We start from the raw sequence: 20237 nt of genomic DNA, 5'->3' as shown, positions 1-20237 counted from the left end.
TTAGTATTATAAAAGGTCAGGTTACGGGAGTAACACTTTTTTTTTTTTTTTTTGCAACTGAAATTAGTTGGTCTGGTACAACCTTTATTGTGGATGCAGCTTTGTTGGTATATAGATGCACCACGAGAATTATAAGGCTTATGGCTGGTTTTGTGCCACATTAAACTTTCCTGTATGAAGTGGAACAGTGGGAAAATAGGAAGTTAACTTAAATCTGACAGAGCTGTGTATAACAGGATTATTCATTAACTCATTGCAGTCAAAAGAATAACATAGGGTATACGTCTACACAGCAGGGCTAAAGTCAGATAAGCTATGCAACTTCAGCTACGTCAATTGCGTAGCTGAAGTAGAAATAGCTTAACTCAGCAGTTGGTGCTGCCTACACAGCAGGAAGCCGAAGGAAGAACACTTCCTTCAATTTCCCTTACTCCTTGTAAAATGAGAGTTACCATGATAGGAGTAAGAAGTCCTCCAACTTAACATTACTTTGAAATAAAGACTTGTAGTGTAGATGCACATTTTGTTATTTCAGAATAACAACAGTTATTCTGAAATAACGCTGTTGTGTAGACGTACCCTTGGGTGTAAAACCAGAGAGCTGTGGATTAGGCCTAAGATGTATACAGTGGTTTTCCTGATTTATATCATTGTATAGGACGTCAGATTAAAGGCCCATTGTGCTTTGGAAGAAGAATAGCAAGTGCTGTAATTATTAAAATACCAATGTAGCTTTCTGAGCACGTAACACCTGGTGCTAGTTTGGTCATCGATCACAAGACTATGGGTTTGCTGGGGCCTCTTGAAGCATTATTATCTATCTACAAAGATTCCTAATGAGAGAGACAAATCTCTTCACCTCCCCTTTCATAATACTCATCAGGAATGTAGTTCTGCAAATGCTACAGAATCCATCTGCTTACAGGGATGATATCTGGAAAGAACTGAAGTTTGAAATCTGATTAATCTAATCTTTCACTGAGGGAGGATGACAGATATTTATTCCACAGCCAAGAATAGTGTGTGGATATCCTGGCTTCCATATCAATGATCTAAGAATAGGGACAAACTGGGTCCCTTTTATAAGGATCTTCAGTTAAGGATCAAAGATGCAAATGAGTTATTTTTTGAAGGAAAAGTATTTGCTTGCATATATTGATTTAAGTATGATTTAATAATCTATAATTCAGATATTACTATGCTTTAAATGTCAATTCCACAGTTCCCTGTTTGAGTTAATAGAAGGGTTGAATAAACCACAGAAATCTGAAATTATTTGTAAAATTTATTAACCCTGATTATTCCAGGAGTTTGTAAAGCAGGAGGAATCCTGGTCAGTCTTAAAGTTGGTTTTTATTAGGATAAATTACAGATATGAATGGAGATGAGTAACTGACAAAACAACTAAGATTTTTTTTTCTAACTCTGAAAAACATTAACAACATAAGATTGTAGATAGAGCTTTTGAATTAGTAAGAGAGTGGAGATACTGGCGCCCCCTTGTGTTGTATTAATAGCTTAAGTATTTTTGTTATTCCACCTCACTAAGTCAAGGAAGAAATTGTACTTTAAATCATTTCAAGCCTTTGCATTTTAGCCTTTTAATTTTCATTAATAATGTGTAGACCAATCTGAAGCATAATCTTAAAAACACAGATTCTGTTGTATTGCAGACCTTGCTAATTACAGCATAATGACAAACTATGTAAGGTTGGTGGGTATTTACTTTTAAATATAACTTTTATCAAAATATGATTTTTTTCATGACTGCTTCAAAGCTTGGTAGCTGAGAATTCTTTGTTCACTGTTTTGCCACAAAAATGCATTGCTTTCGTCACATTCACTTACTCCACAAGTCATCTTTTTCACGGCCACTTTCTTACCTCACCTTTACATCCTCTCAGTGGTTTTCAAACAAGGGGTTGCAAACCAGTAGTAGGTCGTGAAATGTCAGGCACGGGGTCTCATTGCTGCAGTGTGATCGGATGACCAGTGGGGGTACTAAGGCAGCTGTCTGCCTGTCCTGGCACCGCAGACCATACTGCGCACCAGAAGCAGCCAGCAACAGGCCCGGCTCTTAGGTGAGGGGGGAGAGTGCACAGGGCTCCCTGCACTGCCCTGCCCTAAGCACTAGCTCTGCACTCCCATTGGCTAACAACCTGCTGCCAGCTGCTTCCAGGGTGCAGCATGGTCTGCAGTGCCAGGAGAGGCTGGAAGCCTGCCTTAGCACCCCACTGTACCGCTTAAGGTAAGCCCTAGCCCTGACCCCGCCCTCCCGCCAAGCCAGAGCCCGCTCCTACATTCTAAAACTCTTATCCTCAGCCCCATTCTGGAGTCCACACTCTAGTCAATTTACGTTGTTTCATAGGCATCAACAATTTTCTTCGACTAGGTCTTGAGAAAAAAAGTTTGAAAACCACTGCATCCTTTCACCCTCCCCAGACTTAAAAATCACCCGTATGACCTCTCTTTAATTATAATATTACACATTGCTTCTCAATGACCTTTACAGTTACTTACTAACATCTAATGAACAAATTCTGTAAATGATACATCTCAAATGTACACAAATGTTTACTTTAGTCTTCAGCATTGCCCTCTTTTGATGACAGCCATATAAAGGAAAATAATGAGACGTCTTTACTGCAAGGGAGCTCAAAGAGTGTGTCTGATTCTTCAGCAGCCAATGTATTCATTGGTTGGATTTTCCAGCAGGTAGAATAGACACTGGATCTGTTTGCACTTCAGCATCAGACATCCGTTTTGGCCCCTGAGGAAGAATATATAGAGAGACATAAAAATAGTTGAACAATACTGAGGAACAATTACATCTGTGGTTATGTTTTAGTTCTTTGCAAACAGACATTTTCATTGATGTTACCTTTTTTCTCTCCTCCGTTCTCCTTTAATCAGTTTTTAATACTATTGAGAGTAGGGATGTAAAATCGTTACTTTAATTGGTTAACTGGTTAATTATAGTTAACCGGATAATTAAGGGGTGGAAGGCAGGGCCAGAATGAACAGGTCCCTCCCACCCCCACTGCAGCCCGGCGGAAGCAGCCCCTACTTCAGAGGTGGGCAAAAGGGCCTCCGCGGGCCAAATCCAACCCACCAAGTGTGTTGATGTGTTCTGTGGAGGCCCTGCCACTCCCCTGCCCCCAAGCCAATTAGTGCCATACGCTCCTGGCAGGGTGGGAGGAGACTTCGTGTGCTCCCCCACCCCCAAGCCCTGATTGGCCTGGGGCTAGAAGGGGCAGTGCGCAAAGTCTCCTCCAACTGCCAGGGGCATGGGCGCCTTAGGGGAACCTGAAGGGGGGGGCAGAGACCTCATGCGCTCCCCCACCCCCAGGCCAATCGTGGTCTGCGGGTGGGAGAGCAGGGAAGTATCCTGGCCCTGCCCCTTATGCTTGAGGCCCCGCCCCTTTCAGTGCAGCCTGGAGCCACTTCAATAATTTCTGAAGTGCTGCCCCGACAAAAAATTATTGCCCAGCCCTGCCCTATCTGCATCACACCAGGGCTTGCCACAGACAGGGGCTGTTCAGGCTGGGCTGCAGCTCCCCTATCTACAGCGGATAACCAGTTAACCAGAACCAGTAAGCATCATCTGTTAACCATCCCTAATTGAGAGTAGGAGTCTGCACATTCACCACAATGGGAGTATAATGGTGCAAGCCACAACTATACCTAAACATGGCTGTTCATTCTCTTTGATTATTTCCCTGGGCAAGAATTACTGTTTTCAGAGAACTACACTCACTAATCATGCTGTATTACTGGGGTACTAGCAGGGGCAGATGACCGTTTTGCGGGGCCCTGGGCAGCATAATTCCGCAGGATCCCCCTTTGCCATGGCGCATGCGCAGTGATGCCATGCGCATGTGCAGCGGCGCCACGGCGCATGCACGGGGCTTTCTGAAGCGCAGGGCCCGGGGCGGCCGCCCCGTTCGCCCTGCCGTATATCTGCCCCTGGGTACTAGAATAGTGCTCAGTAAAATATCATTGTCCAAATTGGTTACTGAAGCCATACTATATATCATAATGATATTGCATTTTTAATGCCCTGTATACACTACAAATACAACTATTTTGGTAATAGTTCATGACACTCCTCTTTTCCAATTATAACAAGTATGGTTGAGTTGCATCATCTCTATTCACATCACAAATATGACTCTATCTTATATTAGGTGCAAATTTCCAAGTAATTAAAGCCATACTGTAAAGCCCATTTTAGGTGATTTGAGGTGCCCTGACCTACTTTTACTTGTCTTGAAACCAGCACAATAAATAGAAATATGCAAAAGCAGTTGAGTAATTCTGAAGGACAGACTTCTTAAAACAGTCTAAGTCGAAACCCCTGTCTAAACTACAGAGATAATCTGTTTTAAAACGTAGTTTAGCTGAACCAGATTTGAATCTGGGTAAAAGATTTCCTGCTTTAGATAAGTGTCACGTGTGTGTTGTACTTATGCAGCCATACCTACCATTCTGTCTAACTATGTGAATTTAGTGCATTATTAGAAAATTTGATCAGCTATCATTCACAACTTCAGTATTAGCTCTATTGACCAGAGAGGACATGTATACAGCATGGCACCAGTAATCCATAGGACATTGCTGAATACACTCTGGGACACACAGTTTTACAGAGAAATGGGAGAATGGGAGACTAGTCAAACAAATTTGGTTAGGGACTCCTATCAACTCTGCAAAGGCAGTGTGACAAACTGGGTAAAAGAAGACAGCGTGTCAATATAGGCTGACAAAAGGAGGAAACAGGTATGTTCTTAGGATTCATGGGACCTTACGCAGTACTATTAAACTGGTGTCTCTATGTTCAGTGACAGACTGGGGAGAGAGGATGACAGTTGTTTAAAGATGGGATTTTATAATCTTCAGCAACACACTAATTAAATATTTTTAAAGCAAATTTTAAATGAAGGTCCTGTTGACTAACACAGTAAATTCAGAAACATATATACCATCCTTCAAAGCCACCACTCCCACTCCCACTGCCACAATGGGTCAACGAGTGCACTGTTTTATCCTGTGCAATCTGTATTGACCATGGTGCAGGCAGGTGCAACTCAGCTGATTGTTAACTGAATTGCATCTGTTTAGACCAAAGTTGAACATGGGCCATTGTGTCTAGAATTAAATGGCTTCTACATGGTTATACCCCACAGACAGCACAAAACACTTTACTTTTTAAATGCAGCAACATTGGTAGCTGACCATATTTACAGATCAACAAAAGAAGCAAGTTTTTCCAATTTAAGCCAACTAAAAGAGTCTGGACATCATTTTAAAGATTTCCCAATGTTAGACAACAAGTTTGAAGCCTGTCAGCTGTAACTGTGTCTGTGCAATGGGTGGATGTATTACACTTAGGACATAAGAAACTTCTGTTTGCCCCATCTCCTAGAAACACGGCAGGCTGGAAGTGAACTCATTTTGACTCACTTTGCACATTTACCAAGCAGCATCATTTATTAATGTTCACCTTTAGTGCATCTTCTTTGCTGCACCAATTTTCAAAGTGGCTTGTTGAATAAAACTGGAAACTATAAAGGAGTCTTCTTAACTTGAATTTTCAAGGCTCTTATCTTTATAAAACAAAGTGTTGATACCTTTGTTTTAATAAGCAAATTTCAGTTCTGCCCTCAGATCCACGGGCTGGCATGGTTTCCCATGGTCTGAACTCAGCTCTCGGTTACTCCAGCCCCTTTGAGGTGCTAATTTGGAACTCATTTAATTTGGATTGTATCTGTTCTAAATTGGCGTCAGGAATGTGGTGACAGAGCAGTTCTCATTCAGAGTGAATTCAGAAAAAGCAATGCCTCAATATACATTATCATTTCTGATTCAGATAATTTCTGAGAGTGGTTTCAGACAAAGGGAATCTCCAGGGTTTCCATTTATTTTTAGTCATACTAGTTATGAAAATCAGACAATTAATCTCTACCTTTTGTAAGTGAACATTTTCCTGATTCACACCCTATTCTAAATTCCTTTCCATTTTATTATGCTGTGCATCCCTCTCTTGCTTATGTAACAGCCACAAAATTGTATTGTTCCTCTCAGTGAAGTTGAGGTAGTTAACCCTTGCTCTCTGACAGACCCACACCATTGGTACTGTAATTTTAATAGCATCATCAATTCTATTAGTAGTAGGAACAGATGTCTGATCTGGCCTTTCTAATCTAGTGCATACCTGCATATTCAATTTCCTTTACACTATGTCCGTTCCCAGAATAACCAATGGGTTCAGGGTAGTGTTTTAAACACGTGGCCAGAATTCAGGGGACAATCCAGTGGACTTTGTCCATGAAAATGCACAATGGAGAAAGGAGACACGTAAAGTCTAGATAATTTCCACTTCTTCTAAAAATATCTTCCAACTCTGTTTCATCAGTTCAGAGCTCAGCATTTTATCAGAGAAGCTATTACCAGATTTCTGGACTGATACTCTGAATGGAGGATACTGTGATTAGATTATTATGTATAGCCTAGTATTTTTAGATTAACTATTACAATTTGTGGTGTAGACTTTGACACTTATTTTGGTTTCCTCAGAACTATGGTTGTACTGGGAAATGTTGGTCTTTGGAAGAATTGGGTATTGAGTTCCTTAGATGTGGGTAACAATTTGAGTCACAAATATTTGAAGGAGTGGTAGTGTGCTATCAAATATTTCAATCTGAGGAACACTTCTATTTTAAATGCTGAATATTCTTCCTGACTGAAGAGGTAAAAATCCCCTGCACATCTCTGTTCAGAAAGAGCTAGTAATAACTTTAGGAGTGGGTTGTAGAGCTAGCTAATTGGCCAGATAAACTGTAGAGCTATAAATCTAAAATCTTTATTCTCTATGGGTGTGTCTAGACTACATGGCTCCGTTGATGGCTCCATTTATGCCTCATGAAAAAGGGCTTACAGGACCTGCCAACAAAGGGTTCTGGGGTTGGCAGATCCCCATCTAGACTGCCGCGCTTTGCCAACAAAAAGCTGATTGGCACAGTGCGGCAGCCATTTTGATGTAAATGAAGCAGCGATTATTTAAATCGTCGCTTCATTTACCTTTGCCGAGTAAACTCATCTACATGGCTCCGTTGACGGAGCCATGTAGTCTAGACACACCCTGTGTGTGTCTATTTTTAAAAAGAAGAATTATTCCGTTCATAAAAGAGGAAAGATCCCTGAGTACTTCAGAGCTCTGTTAATGAAAGAGAAAACAATGGACTACACAGACAAATTAGTATCAAGAACGAGGAATACAAATCATCAAAGAAAAATATTAGGGATGATCTCTCTTTCTATTCTCCCTCCACTTTACTTGCTTGTAGAAATATCCACCTCTCTCTTTCCCTGCACATAATTTCACCTCTCTCAATGCAAGTTTCCTCTGCTCTGCATCTGAGACATCCTCCTGCCTTATTGACTTTCGTATAAAAACATATTTTCTTGTTTCCCTCCTAATCTCTTTAGCAGTTATTCTAATGCTGTAGGTATTTAAGGCCTATGTCTACACTTACAAGCTCACAGTGGCACAGTTATATGGATACAGCTCAAGTTGCCATGTTATGCTAATGGAAGAGAACTCTGCCATCAACAGAATAAAAACAGCTCAGTGAGTGACAGTAGTTCTGTTGGCGGGAGAGCATCTCCCACCAACATAGTGCTGTGTATATGAGCACTTAGGCCAGCAACATTTATATCACACAGGGTGATTTTTTTCCCCACACTCATAAGTGACAAAAGCTTTGCTGACATAAGTGCTCATGCAGACCCAGTCTAACTTGTATGAAAGGTTTTTGGATGCAGTTTTCTAAATTACACAATACACATGTAAAAAACCCTATAACTATAGAAGTCCTTTATCACACAGGGTATGTCTACACTAGCCCCCTAGTTCGAACTAGGGTGGCTCATTTAGGGATTCGAACTTGCAAATGAAGCCTGGGATTTAAATATCCTGGGCTTCATTTGCATGTTCCTGGGCGGGCGCCAATTTAAAATCCCCTTAGTTCGAACTGACTGCCTGCGGCTACATGCGGCAGTCAGAAATTAATCCGAACTAAGTCCTTAGTTCGAATGAACTGTTACTCCTCCTGCAATGAGATGTATCTCCTTGACTTCAGTGAGAGCTGCAGACAGTGCTTAATTTGTAATGAGGTGCTGAGGTTCAAGCAATATTTTACTTTCATAACTGATGCGGCAAGCACAGTGGTGCTGGAGGTATGAACCACCAAACTTAGAGGTGCCAGGTCTCAAACCTGGTTACTTCAGCACAAATTAAGTACTGGCTGCAGATGAATGGAAGTGAATGGAAATTATTTGGCCTTAGCATCTCTGAACATCTGGGATAAAATCCTGGCCCCAATGATTTCAATGGCTAAAAGCCCCCTATTTTAGAAGGCTAGAATTTCACCAAAGGCCTTTGAATGACAAATATATTTTAAATAGAAAAAAATTGTTAGTGGCTTCATTATTACTAAGAGTTCATGCAGAAAAAGTGAAGTTTCTTACCTTCTTCTTCCCTGGCTAATACTGAACACAATATACATTTTTTTTGGTAATGCAAATGGCAATATAGGATAGATTACAATTCTGTGAAATGCATGTAAATCAAACACTCCTTATGAGGTTGAAAAACATCTGCCATAAAATGAATCATATGGTTCTGAACAACAGCTTAACTTGATAACCTAATGTTCCAAAGGGCTAGATTTCAAATCAGTGTCAATTTAAATTCTGTTCTACTTGCTTTTTCCTCTTTTGGGCAGTGATCATTGGGTCAATTTTAGCTTCTTTCCTAACCACCTTACAAGCAGAGCTGGGGAGGGGAGCGGGGGCAGGGAAGAGGAGGAAATGTTTTAAATAACCAGATTCATTACAGCTAAGATGTGTCCTCGTCATTTTGTGCTCCTCCCCGCACTAGGCACAGCAAAAGATGTGGCCAGGCATGCTGCTGGATTTGGCGGCAGCGGGGGGAGGGGGAGGAGAGAGAGAAAAAGGGGGCAACTTCCCCGGGCCCGGCAATACAAAAGGGCCTGGAGTTTCCAGCCACCACTGCTACTACTGTGGCAGCAGCTGGAGCCCTGGGCCCTTTATATCACTGCTGGAGAATCATGCCAAGTGCTCCTGGTAGGGTTGCTAGGTATCCGGTATTCACTCGGACAGTCTGCTATTTTCGGCTCCTGTCTGGTAAAAAAATTCAGAGAATACCGGGCACCTGAGATGTCTGGTATTTTCTGAATTTTTCCCCAGCCAGGAGACGAAAATGCCGGGCACCTGGCAACCCTACAAGCACTCAATGCCTGCCTCCCCCCCCCCCCGAACCCTCCACTTGGTCTCCAACCCCTATGCTTACCTGGTTCCCCAAGGCTGCAGGCACAAAATGGCTGCCGGCCAAAAGACCTAGGGGAAGCAATGCTCAACCCGTGCTCCTATCCCTGCACTCACTCTTAAAGGGGACATGCTGTTTTAATGCTATTTTATTTTATTTTATTTTATTTGGCAACTTTGGTCTCCCCCCCTTTTTTCCCTTCAACAGAATTTTTTCCCAGTGTTTTTTTTGGGGGGAGGGAAGTGTTCGGTATTTTTGTTTCAACCATCTGGCAACCCTAGCTCCAGGCAGCGCTGAGGAAGGCATGTCATTCTTCAGTCGCCATTGAGGGCTGCCTAGTCCCAGCCCCGCCCCAGCCACCTTGCTCAGGGGCCCAGCGAGGCTGTTGGCCTCGCTGGAAGTGGCTAGTCTTGGATGAGTTCCTGAAGTCAGGAGCGACCCCACAGCATGTTGTATTCAGCCTCTCTGTTGTGGTAAGAAGAGCGGAATAAGTTGCTTCCTGCCAATTGTTTTATAAAAAGCTACTAGAAAATGTGTGACTTTTTATGTTCCCAGCATTAGTTGTTTTTTAGAGAGAAGGCTTCTTCATGGAGGCAAGTGGCTACTCTGTGAATTAGCTTTCTCACTGCTCACCATGAGAGAGACCATGATGGACAGGTAATATCTTTATTAGACCAATTTGTGCTGAAAGAGCTACACAGAGCTCTTCTGCAGGCCTGGGAAATATAACCACAGTCTCCCAGCTAAATATAAGGCGGGACAGATTGTTAAGCATAAGGACTTAACACAATGAAGTGGGCAACAAACACCTCTACAGTCACACGACAAAGGGAGATTTAGTGGATTACAGATTATTGTAATCAGATGTAACATCAGAGTCTGATGTGATTTTTAATGTCTGGCAAGTTATGATTGTTAGCTCCCATGCTCATCTTTTGAAGGGGTTGTGCAGGTTTCCCTTGACAGGAAGATCTGAGAAGTCAGACAGGGAGAGTGATTGTTTTGTGACAACTGTTCACCCACAGAGTGTTTTTGTCTAACTTTTTTCTGTGACAGTTAATTTGACAGTTTAGTGACTGTCTGGTTTTACCCACATTATTGTTGTTTGGCTGACTTAATAAAAGATATTGCCTCACCCGCCTTGTCTCTCTCATATCCTAGACCAACACAACAACAACAACCTTGCTCACTAAGGTCTTACTAGTTGGGGGAGAGGAGGGAAGCAGAAGGAGCCTTTCAGCCTACAACATTTTTTCCAAAAATCTAAATTTCAGGGGCGTGAAATGCCACAAAATAAAGAGGGGAAGAAAAATCCACACACGTGTTCCCAAAATATTTTCTGCTCTATTGTTGATTGGCAGCTGCGTTCCCATTTCCCCTGCCTCCGCCTCCGGCTGAAAATATGCTCTGGTCCTTCAAGCAGCTCCATGTAAGTGGACCTCTGTGTCACCCCACTGAAGTTATAGCCTGCACCAGTGTAGGGATAGGCTCACAAGAGGCAGCTTGCCTGATCATCATTTAAAATGAGCTGAATCATGATTTAAAAGCAATAAAAAATTAACATACAAGGCCCTTAAAAAACCCTCCAAGTGACTGTCTCTTCTCTGTCTTCTTGAGGGGGCTGTCCTTTGCAGTGTCTCCTCCATTCTGGATTGACTCTGTGGCTGTGGTTTGCTGTTCTCTGGAGTCTTGCTGTTCTTTGGTTTCCTGTTTGCTTAGCTCTGCTGTAGATGTTTTGTCTTTTGAACTCCCCTTGCTCTTCTGGCCCACAGGTTCACTTTCCGTTGGGGAGACTGGCCTCTCTGTGGAGCCTGATGTCTAAAGCAGTTTCAAACAATGGTTATTTTTAGTGGAAAATATAAACATTTTGGCAGGAGGTTCATAAATATAGTAAAAATTAAAGGCCACCTGTGTGTGTGGGGGGGGGGGGGGGGGAGAGGACTCTCCAGTGTACAGAGTTTAAGCCTCATTCCTGTAGCCTTTATGTGGAAGAGGAGCCCCGATGGGATTGAGATCACTCATGTGAGTAAAGAGTGAGGATAGCCTTTATTTTTACATATTTCTGTGGCAAAGCTTTCGCAGGCAGCAGCATATGATGAAAGAAAAAACAAGATCATATAGCTATGGATAGAATTACATGCATGCACCCATAGCTGCAAAAATATAACCATCTCTGCATCCGAAGCTGCAAAATCACCATAGAAACTTGGAAGTGCCAGGGGAGGAGAGATAAAGGCAGGTAGCAGGACACATGAAGCAGAGGTAAAAATATCCCGTCTATAAAATTACAATACTCCACCAGGTGATTAACAAGCCATGATTTGGCCCTGGAAGTCCAATGCCATAGAAAATGCTGCGTGGAATTGCAAAAGGAGACACTGCATGAATTCCTTAAAAGACAAACAACATCACAGAGCAGACAAATACAGTAAAGATAAGAATTCAAAGTGAGAAAACACTGGATGTAGTCAAAGTTCACAAATCAAGTTTCAGATTTGAAGGACAAATAAAATAACATGATGGCTCTGTGAGGTTCTGTGCTTGTAGATTACTGGTTACATTTGTGCTAAAACATTTGCTTGCAAATGGGAATATCAAAACAACACTGACATTTATTCAGCTAAAAAGAAATATGGTAGGCGAGCCTAGAAATTAGATATGTTTAGGTTCTCTGCAAATTTGACTTGGGGAGCGTGGAGATGACCCCATGGTTTAATAAATTGCAGTGTTACCAATTTTTTTATTTCATTGTGAGTCTCATAGTAGTTGTTTTTCTTAAAGTTCCATCTCCTGGAATCATGTGATTACAGGAGAATAACAGCTTTTATGGCAACAAAGTGAGTTTTTAGCTATCATAGAGAAAGTTACAGAGCAACTTCAAACTATAAACTCTAAAGCATGGGTTCCCAACCTGGGGGGCATGAAGAAATTCCAGGAGGGGCGTGAGGTGTCTCAGCTCCCTATCTATCTCCCCCCCAAGTTTTGCTGCTATTTTTGTTTCTCGTCCCCCATCAGTTCCCTTCCCCTCCGAACAAGTTTTGCTGCTATTTTGTGGGGGGCATGAGGGTTTCTCAAATATCAAAAAGGGGGCGTGATGCTGAAAAGTTTGGGAACCACTGCTCTAAAGGCTCAGAAAGTCAGAAAGCAAATAAAAAAACCCCCAAGTCTATTAAAATACTCATAATTTTTAATCTCATCTCATTTTTTTTTTGGCGGAGGGGAGGGAGCTGATGTATGATTTTGGACTTCCTGGGTTTGGAAATACTGCAAATGGTCTATTTCATATAAAGCCCTTTTTCCTTTTCATCATAGATTCACAAGGTCCGAAGGGACCACAAGGGTCATCTAGTCTAACTCCTTGGCAAGATTCAGGATTTGTTGTGTCTAACCATCCAAAACAGATGGTTTTTCTTTTGAAAGCCTCCAGAGAAGGAGTTTCCACAACATCCCTAAGCAAACTGTTTCACTATCTTATGGTTCTTACAGGTGGGAATATGTTTTTCTGAGATTTACTCTAATGGTGTGTCTAAATTAGCACTTTGGTCGGTCAGGGACGTGGAAAAAATATGCCTCTGACCAACGTAAATTGACCAACAAAAGGGCTAGTATGGACATGACTATATTGGTGGGATATATGCTTTCTCACTGACATAGCTACTGCTACTCATTGAGAGTGATTCAGTTATGCCAGGCTTGGGCAAAATAAGGCCCGGGGGCTGGATCTGGCCCATTATGCCACTGGATCTGGCCTGTAAACCTGCAAACCACCCTGCCAGAAACCTCAGGCACACAGCTGCCACAGTTTAAAGTGCAGTCTGTGGGCTCTCTACTCTGTGTGGGGAAGGGGGAGGGCACTTTGTGTGATCTCCCCATCCCCCAGTCCAATCCTCAGCTCCGATTGGCTGGGAACACCCGGCCAATAAGCACTGAGAGAATGGTCTGGGGAATGGAGGCAGTGCAAATCTCTTACCACTCCCAGAGCTGAGATCCATGTGGAAGGAGCAGCCTGCAGTTTAAAGTGATCTGAGGCTGCAGCAGGCAGGGAGCCCAGCCTGTCTTGGGGGTGCTGCAGGGCTGCTGGCTGGGAAATACATAGGTAAGCACCTCCAAGTCAGAGCCTGCCTCTGGCATTCCAGCCCCCCCTGCGCCCCATCTCCCTCCTGTAGGTAACCATCCAAACCTTCTGCACCCTGCTGCCCCAGGCCACAATTCCCTTCTAGATCCTCTAACTCCTCCTACACTCCCCCCCAGGCCAAAATCCCTCTCCTGCACCCATACTCCCCTGCACCCCATTCCCCTGCCCCAGGTCACCACCCAAATCCTCTTCAGTCTGCACCTCCTTTTCCCCATCTCCCAGGTCACAATTCCCTCCCAGACTGCATCTTCTCCTATAGTCCCTCTCTCAGGCCAAAAACCTCTCCTGCATCCATATTCCCTCCCTTACCTTACACCCTAATCCCCTGACCCAGGTCACAACCCCTTCCTTCACCCAAATTCCCTCTCAGACCCCACACTGTCTCCTGCACCCCAGTCCCTACCCTGTGCATCCTTCTGCACCCAACCTCCATCCTAGACCTCACACCTCCTCCACAGAAAAGTGTAGCCCTTGACCACTTTCCAAAATCTTGGCATGGCCCCCCACCAAAAATTATTGCCCACCCCTGAGTTATGCTGATGGGAGATTTCTCTCCCACTGCCATAGAGAAACCACATGGGAGACCTTAGCGCAGCATAGCTTCAGTGGTATAGCTGTGCCGCTCTAAGATCTGTAGTGTAGAATAACGGCCTAAATCTGTGACTGTGCTGGAATTTGAACTCAGTGCCTCTTCTCCTGCCCTCTTTAGCAAGAGAGAACCTTTCTCCATCGTTTTTATGCAAGCCTTTCAAGTATTTACAGAGCACTATAATGTCCCCTCCTTAATCTCCTCCTTTCCAAATTAAACATGCCCACTTCGTTCAGCCTTTGCTTATATGGCTTGCATTGCATCCCTTTGATCACTTTTGTCACTCGCCTCTGGCTCTTTTCCAGTTTTCTCTACTACACCCTTTCAGTACATGTGCTGCTCACACCACAGTCTTGAAGGTCAGGGAACCTTTGATTATATGTCCTTGCTAATTCCTCTGCTCTTTAAGACTTAACAATTTAATTCTTTGATTAAGGCTATGTCTACATGACAGCCTATGTCAGCATAACATGTCACTCAAGGCTATAGAAACCTTTCCCTCTAAGCAATAAAAGTTACAGCTACATAAACCCTTATGTGAACAGGGATAAGTCGTGACACAGCTGCCGCTGCTTCCAGATTTTTTTCTTATGCTGATGGGAAAGCTCTCTCCTGTTAGCATAGGGTGTCTTCACCAGATGGGCTGCTGTGGTGTCTCTCTCTATATATTGCCTTATAATATTTTCTTTATTTTTAACTGTGAGCCCTTCCTTTTTCTTATGGGCAGGTACAAAATCTAGGCATTGCGGGCTTGTACATTAATTTCTCAGCCTTTATATGAAAAGAGCTGTAGCATTTTTTTTGACATTCCCTAATTCTACTGTAGCCCATACAATGACACATCAGGTTTGGAGCTAGATTGGGGTTTATAATGTTGTTTGAGCAACAGCACTGTCTACCATACTGAGGCCAGCTGTTAGCCATAGTTTCAAAGGAAAAGAAATATTCTTAAATCTAATTCAGAGCTATCCTGGAATTGCCAGATTTATCTACACAGACTCTATATGACCTGGTTAGTGGTATAATTGCTTCTGCTGTAGGAATTCTGCCTCCCTGAGTGATGGTAGATCCGTAAACAAGAATTTTTCTATTGACCCAGCTGTGCTGGGATTAGATCAGCATAATGACAGCAATCAGTGGTGTGGATTTTTTTTTTTTTTTTGCATACCTGAGCACCATGGCTATGTTGACCTGTGTTGTTAAGTGTAGATTAGGCCTAAATTCCAAGATGTAAGGACAGAGTCTAGCTCTGATTAACATCCTGTGAAACCAATGGGGCCATACAGGTTGTGAAGTTACAGCAGAGTTTGCCCTATCATGTTTATTCAGTTGAGTGGGTCCCTGATAGTTATTGTAGTTTTTCCAGCCAAGTCCAAACTAGCTTCAAGGGGACTGTTTTGATGCGTGCAGCAAGCAGATATTGGCCTTTGATGTTCAGACAAAACACTTGAAACAATATCGGTAATTTTGTTTTCAGACAAAGCAGAAAACAATCAGATAATCTCTTTGAGGCATTTCATATTAATCTTGAAAGGAATTAATCAGGAAATTGACAGATTTAATATTGATGGGAATGACATCAGGACATGCAAACTGAAATCCATGAATAATGAATCACATTAATGTTTCTCATTTTAAAGGCTGACCTGCAGCCGACAATCTACATTACAGGCAGTCCCCGGGTTACGTACAAGATAGGGACTGTAGGTTTGTTCTTAAGTTGAATTTGTATGCAAGTTGGAACTGGTACATATTGTAGGGGAAACTCTAGCCAAACATTTCTCCAGAGCTCAGTTTTATTCTCCCACACCTCACTTCCCTCAGTCCTTTCTTCTCAAGCTGAGAAAAGCCGCTCTGCGTCTCCCTGGTCTGCTGGGGGGAGGCCGGCGCTAGCTTCGCGTCTCCCTGGTCTGCTGGGGGGAAGCAGCTAGTGCGGGGTTGCCTCACCCTGTTTGTAAGTAGGGATCCGATGTAAGTCGGATCCATGTAACCCGGGGACTGCCTGTACTGGTTTTGGCGTTGATTTACTCCTATTGAAATGTGTAATAATTTATTTTAAAAAATTAACATCATAGTATTTTTCTTGTTGTGTTCTAATAGGGTTGAGCCAAAGATTTTGAAGTCAAAAGAAAGATTCCCACTGACTTCATTGGCTTATGGATTAGTCCCCTAATGCAGTACAAAATGTCAGTGATGCCAATAGAAATGGAATCAGAACTTTCCAGGAAAAGCTAGAAAGATAAATTAGTGTAACCATTTAAACCAGGTTAAAAAAAATAAAGTAAAAAATTGACTTATTCTTCTCTAATACTGCTGTTAGTGAAACTTAAGTTAGATGATATTATTGCACATGAGAGAAGAACCGGGCCCACTATATTCATGTTTTTTTCCCTAGAAACATAATGGCTGTGTCTACACTGACAAGTTATTCCGGAAAATCAGCCGCTTTTCCGGAAAAACTTGCCAGCTGTCTACACAGTCCGCTTGAATTTCCGGAAAAGCACTGACAATCTAATGTAAAATCATCAGTGCTTTTCTGGAAAAACTATGCTGCTCCCGTTTGGGCAAAAGTATTTTTCCGGAAAACTGTTCCGGAAAAGGGCCAGTGTAGACAGCACAGTAGTGTTTTCCGCAAAAAAGCCCCGATCGCGAAAATGACGATCGGGGCTTTTTTGCGGAAAAGTGCGTCTAGATTGGCCACGGACGCTTTTCTGGAAAAGGTGCTTTTCCGGAAAAGCGTCCTGCCAATCTAGACTTGCTTTTCCGAAAATGCTTTTAACGGAAAACTTTTCCATTAAAAGGATTTCCAGAAAATCATGCCAGTGTAGATGTAGCCAATAGGTAATTTTAGCAAATGACAATTTAAGAAAAAGAAAGAAAGAAAAAAGTAAAGAATATGAGCCCAGGATTGTAACCTTTAGTCATTTAAGAAACCTCATTGTAAATAAAGAATTGTAAGTTTAAAAGAGTAAAGGTCACATGATCAGACCCTGTATCTTCTGTGATCTCTATAAGACACTAATCAGCTAAGATTAACTTAAACTATCAGCGGATGTTACACAACAGAAAAGTATTTTCCTGATGCTAAAAATGAGAATGAAGAAAGAAGTTCTGACAGGTCAACTTGCATCACTGCTTTAATTTTGCTAGTAAGTTATAGAAAACCATAACATCCTGAACATGACCAGGTTCTTAGGTGTCAATTGATTTAGCTGGTGTCGGTTGATTTAGTTCTAGTGACTTAAATAGAGTTCTGCTGATCTAGTGACTTAAATAGAATATGATGGTCTGGCTCATATAAGGATTACAGCTTTTGAATGTCTACTAGAAAAGTCAGTAATTTTACAAAAAAATCTTGGATAATAAGGAACATAAAAGGACATAATCAGGCAGTTTTGGCCCACGTGTTTGAAGGAAAACTAAATAAAGGAATAAAAAACAGGACTATGTAGCACTTTAAAGACTAACAAGATGGTTTATTGGGTGATGAGCTTTTGTGGGCCAGACCCACGAAAGCTACATAGTCCTGTTTTTTGTTAAAGTGCTACATAGTCCTGTTTTTTGTTCCAGCTACACCAGACTAACACGGCTACATTTCTATCTCTAAGTAAAGAAATGTTTTCCTGATTTTTGTTAAATTTCAGTGAAAGTTTTTACTTTAAATTTAACTCTTTTTCCATAGGGTTTGTTACCAAATAATAATCTCTCCAATAGTGTATTTGAAAAACTAGGAAATAGCCAACTCAAAAAAGATCTGTCTAATTTCACTGTCCAAGCCAAGTAAAGTGCAAAAAGGTAAACAAATAGCATAAAGGATGTAAAGGAAAATAGATTATGAGAATTGGCTCATTTAGCTAATTATTTTATTATGAAAATGGAAAACATTTTAAAAGTAAGATTTTTAATCTGGCAGTAACCTTTTAAATTCATCTTTATTAGGCAACAATAACTTGAAGAGGTTCGATGGACATGATGCAGTATTTTTACAATCAGTGATTTTTGTATTAAAAAAACAATCAAACACACAAGTGGAAAATAAGATACAGTGAAACCCATCACCAAGAGATGAATAAATCCAAACACTTACTTGGTGACTGGGGTCTGGCCCATTTATCTCTTCTGAACTGGTGGCCCCGCCATCATTTTTAACTGACTAAAATAACAAAGGAATATAGGTCTTCCCAGCAGACTCTTGCTTTTTAAGCACAGTTTCAATATTAATTCAAAAGTCAAACAAAACCACGGATTAATTTGAGTACATTGGCAAAACAAAACCATCACTTCTCAAACTGTCTGCAAACAGTATTGAAATGCTTCCCATCCCATGTCTCTATCTCCAAAGCTAATTTTTGCATATGTATTTCAATGCAGCACTATTGTCTTTTGGAAGGCAATTTTCCTGTTGAGGGCTGCACACTATGAACAGCCTCTCACAGGCTTGATGATTGTGCAGTATGATAAGTGGGATAGATGATGCTATCATTCCTTCCATCAGAGTTAACTAGGGTCACGTTTCTAGCTTACAGCTCTGAGACAACTAACTCTTATAGGACAATCCTCTTTTGAGGTTGTGGTTATATGTTATTTCTACATATGTGCTTGACTCTGTAGTTGACAATTAAAAACTACTGAGATGTGTAGATTTTCACCACTGCTCTACATTTCCATACAACTTATTTGTTCTACTTTATGCCTTAACTCTCAAAGGACCACATGCACAGAGGTTAGGGGTTTGGAACGGGTCCCATATGAGAAGAGGTTAAAGCGACTGGGACTTTTCAGTTTAGAAAAGAGGAGACTGAGGGGGGATATGATCGAGGTATATAAAATCATGAGTGGTGTGGAGAGGGCCAATAAATAAAAGTTATTTATTAGTTCCCTAAATAGAAGAACTAGAGGACACCAAATGAAATTAATGGGTAGCAGGTTTAAAACTAATAAAAGAAAGTTCTTCTTCACACAGTGTGTAGTCAACCTGTGGAACTCCTTGCCAGAGGAGGCTGTGAAGGCTAGGACTGTAATAGAGTTTAAAGAGAAGCTAGATAATTTCATGGAGGTTAGGTCCATAAAAGGCTATTAGCCAGGGGATAAAATGGTGTCCTTGGCCTCTGTTTGTCAGAGGCTAGAGAGGGATGGCAGGAGACAAATCGCTTGATCATTGTCTTTGGTCCACCCTCTCTGGGGCACCTGGTGCTGGCCTCTGTCGGTAGAGAGGATACTGGGCTAGATGGACCTTTGGTCTGACCCAGTATGGCCGTTCTTATGTTCTTAGGTAGCCACCTTTCCTGGCATCAGATCTTTTTGGTCAGAATAAGCAAAGTAGATTTTCAGGCTGTTGCACAAGCAGCTTGTTCAAAGTAAACTCTGTCTCTGAGGATGCATCTACACTGCATTGTAGGTCGAAATAAACTACATAATTTGAGCTATGCAAATTGTATCTTATTTTGATGTTATTTCAAAATAGCTTATTTTGAAATTTGGCACTGTCTACACAGCACTTATTTCAAAATAAATCGCTGTTCCGAAACATCCCTTCTCCTCGTGGAGTGAGGTTTACAGGGACATTGGAATAGTGGCCCGTTATGTTTTGAAATAACGGGCGCACTCAAAAGATGTGGAATAACTATTCTGGGATACCTTTAGTATCCTGAAATAGTGCTGCAGTAATAGACATGGCCTAAAAGACCTTTTAAAAGAATATCTAATGTACCCATATTTTGAATATGATATATAATCAGTTTTATGGCTGGGTATGGTAAAAGGATTCATTTCAATTTGGGTTACATGTTAGGTTAACATTAATAATTTAAAAATGACTAGAACAATATACAAATATTTCAGAGTTTAAGAATGGGTTCCGTTTATGGCAGGTCAACAGAATATATAATATGGTCTTCTGTTGCACATTGTTTAACCATGGAGTATTAAACCCCAAAGTTCCCGAGTTTGAATGTCATTTTTCATTGCCTAAGTACAATGAAAACAATGAAAGGATGTGACTTTTGCTCTAAAGATAGACCAAGCGGATTTGTGGTTTTCTGCAGCTTGTAGATTTATCACTTGCAACACAACATTATCAGCTCAATCCTGAGTACAATCTCTTAGCAAAGATTTGGTTTTGGTGTATGATTATTTCTTTTCACTCTAGATGTTGAAAATTAATA

The 20237-nt window shown here is 41.6% G+C and overlaps 1 protein-coding gene across 10 annotated transcripts in view; it reads right to left on the bottom strand.

Annotated features, from left to right (window-relative positions):
• Positions 1 to 1334: 1334 nt before the first annotated feature.
• Positions 1335 to 20237, bottom strand: part of BCAS1 (brain enriched myelin associated protein 1) — a 100548-nt gene continuing 81645 nt past the window's right edge. For 5 of the 10 annotated variants that reach the window (XM_075901170.2, XM_075901176.2, XM_075901175.2 and 2 more), the window contains 4 exons: positions 18161 to 18226; positions 11649 to 11702; positions 10916 to 11167; positions 1335 to 2770 (listed from right to left, as the gene is read on the bottom strand). In XM_075901170.2, coding sequence (XP_075757285.2) covers positions 2693 to 2770; positions 10916 to 11167; positions 11649 to 11702; positions 18161 to 18226 — 450 coding nt within the window. In that variant the 3' untranslated portion in view covers positions 1335 to 2692. The remainder of the gene's footprint in view (positions 2771 to 10915; positions 11168 to 11648; positions 11703 to 18160; positions 18227 to 20237) is intronic. The other 5 variants (XM_075901177.2, XM_075901173.2, XM_075901179.2 and 2 more) reach the window with 3 other exon arrangements.

The sequence above is a fragment of the Pelodiscus sinensis genome, chromosome 17 (genome assembly GCF_052426305.1).
Source record: "Pelodiscus sinensis isolate ZL-2025 chromosome 17, ASM5242630v1, whole genome shotgun sequence".
NCBI lineage: Eukaryota > Metazoa > Chordata > Testudines > Trionychidae > Pelodiscus > Pelodiscus sinensis.
The sequence above is the reverse complement of the archived record's forward strand: the minus strand, read 5'-3'. Positions and strand labels throughout refer to the sequence as shown.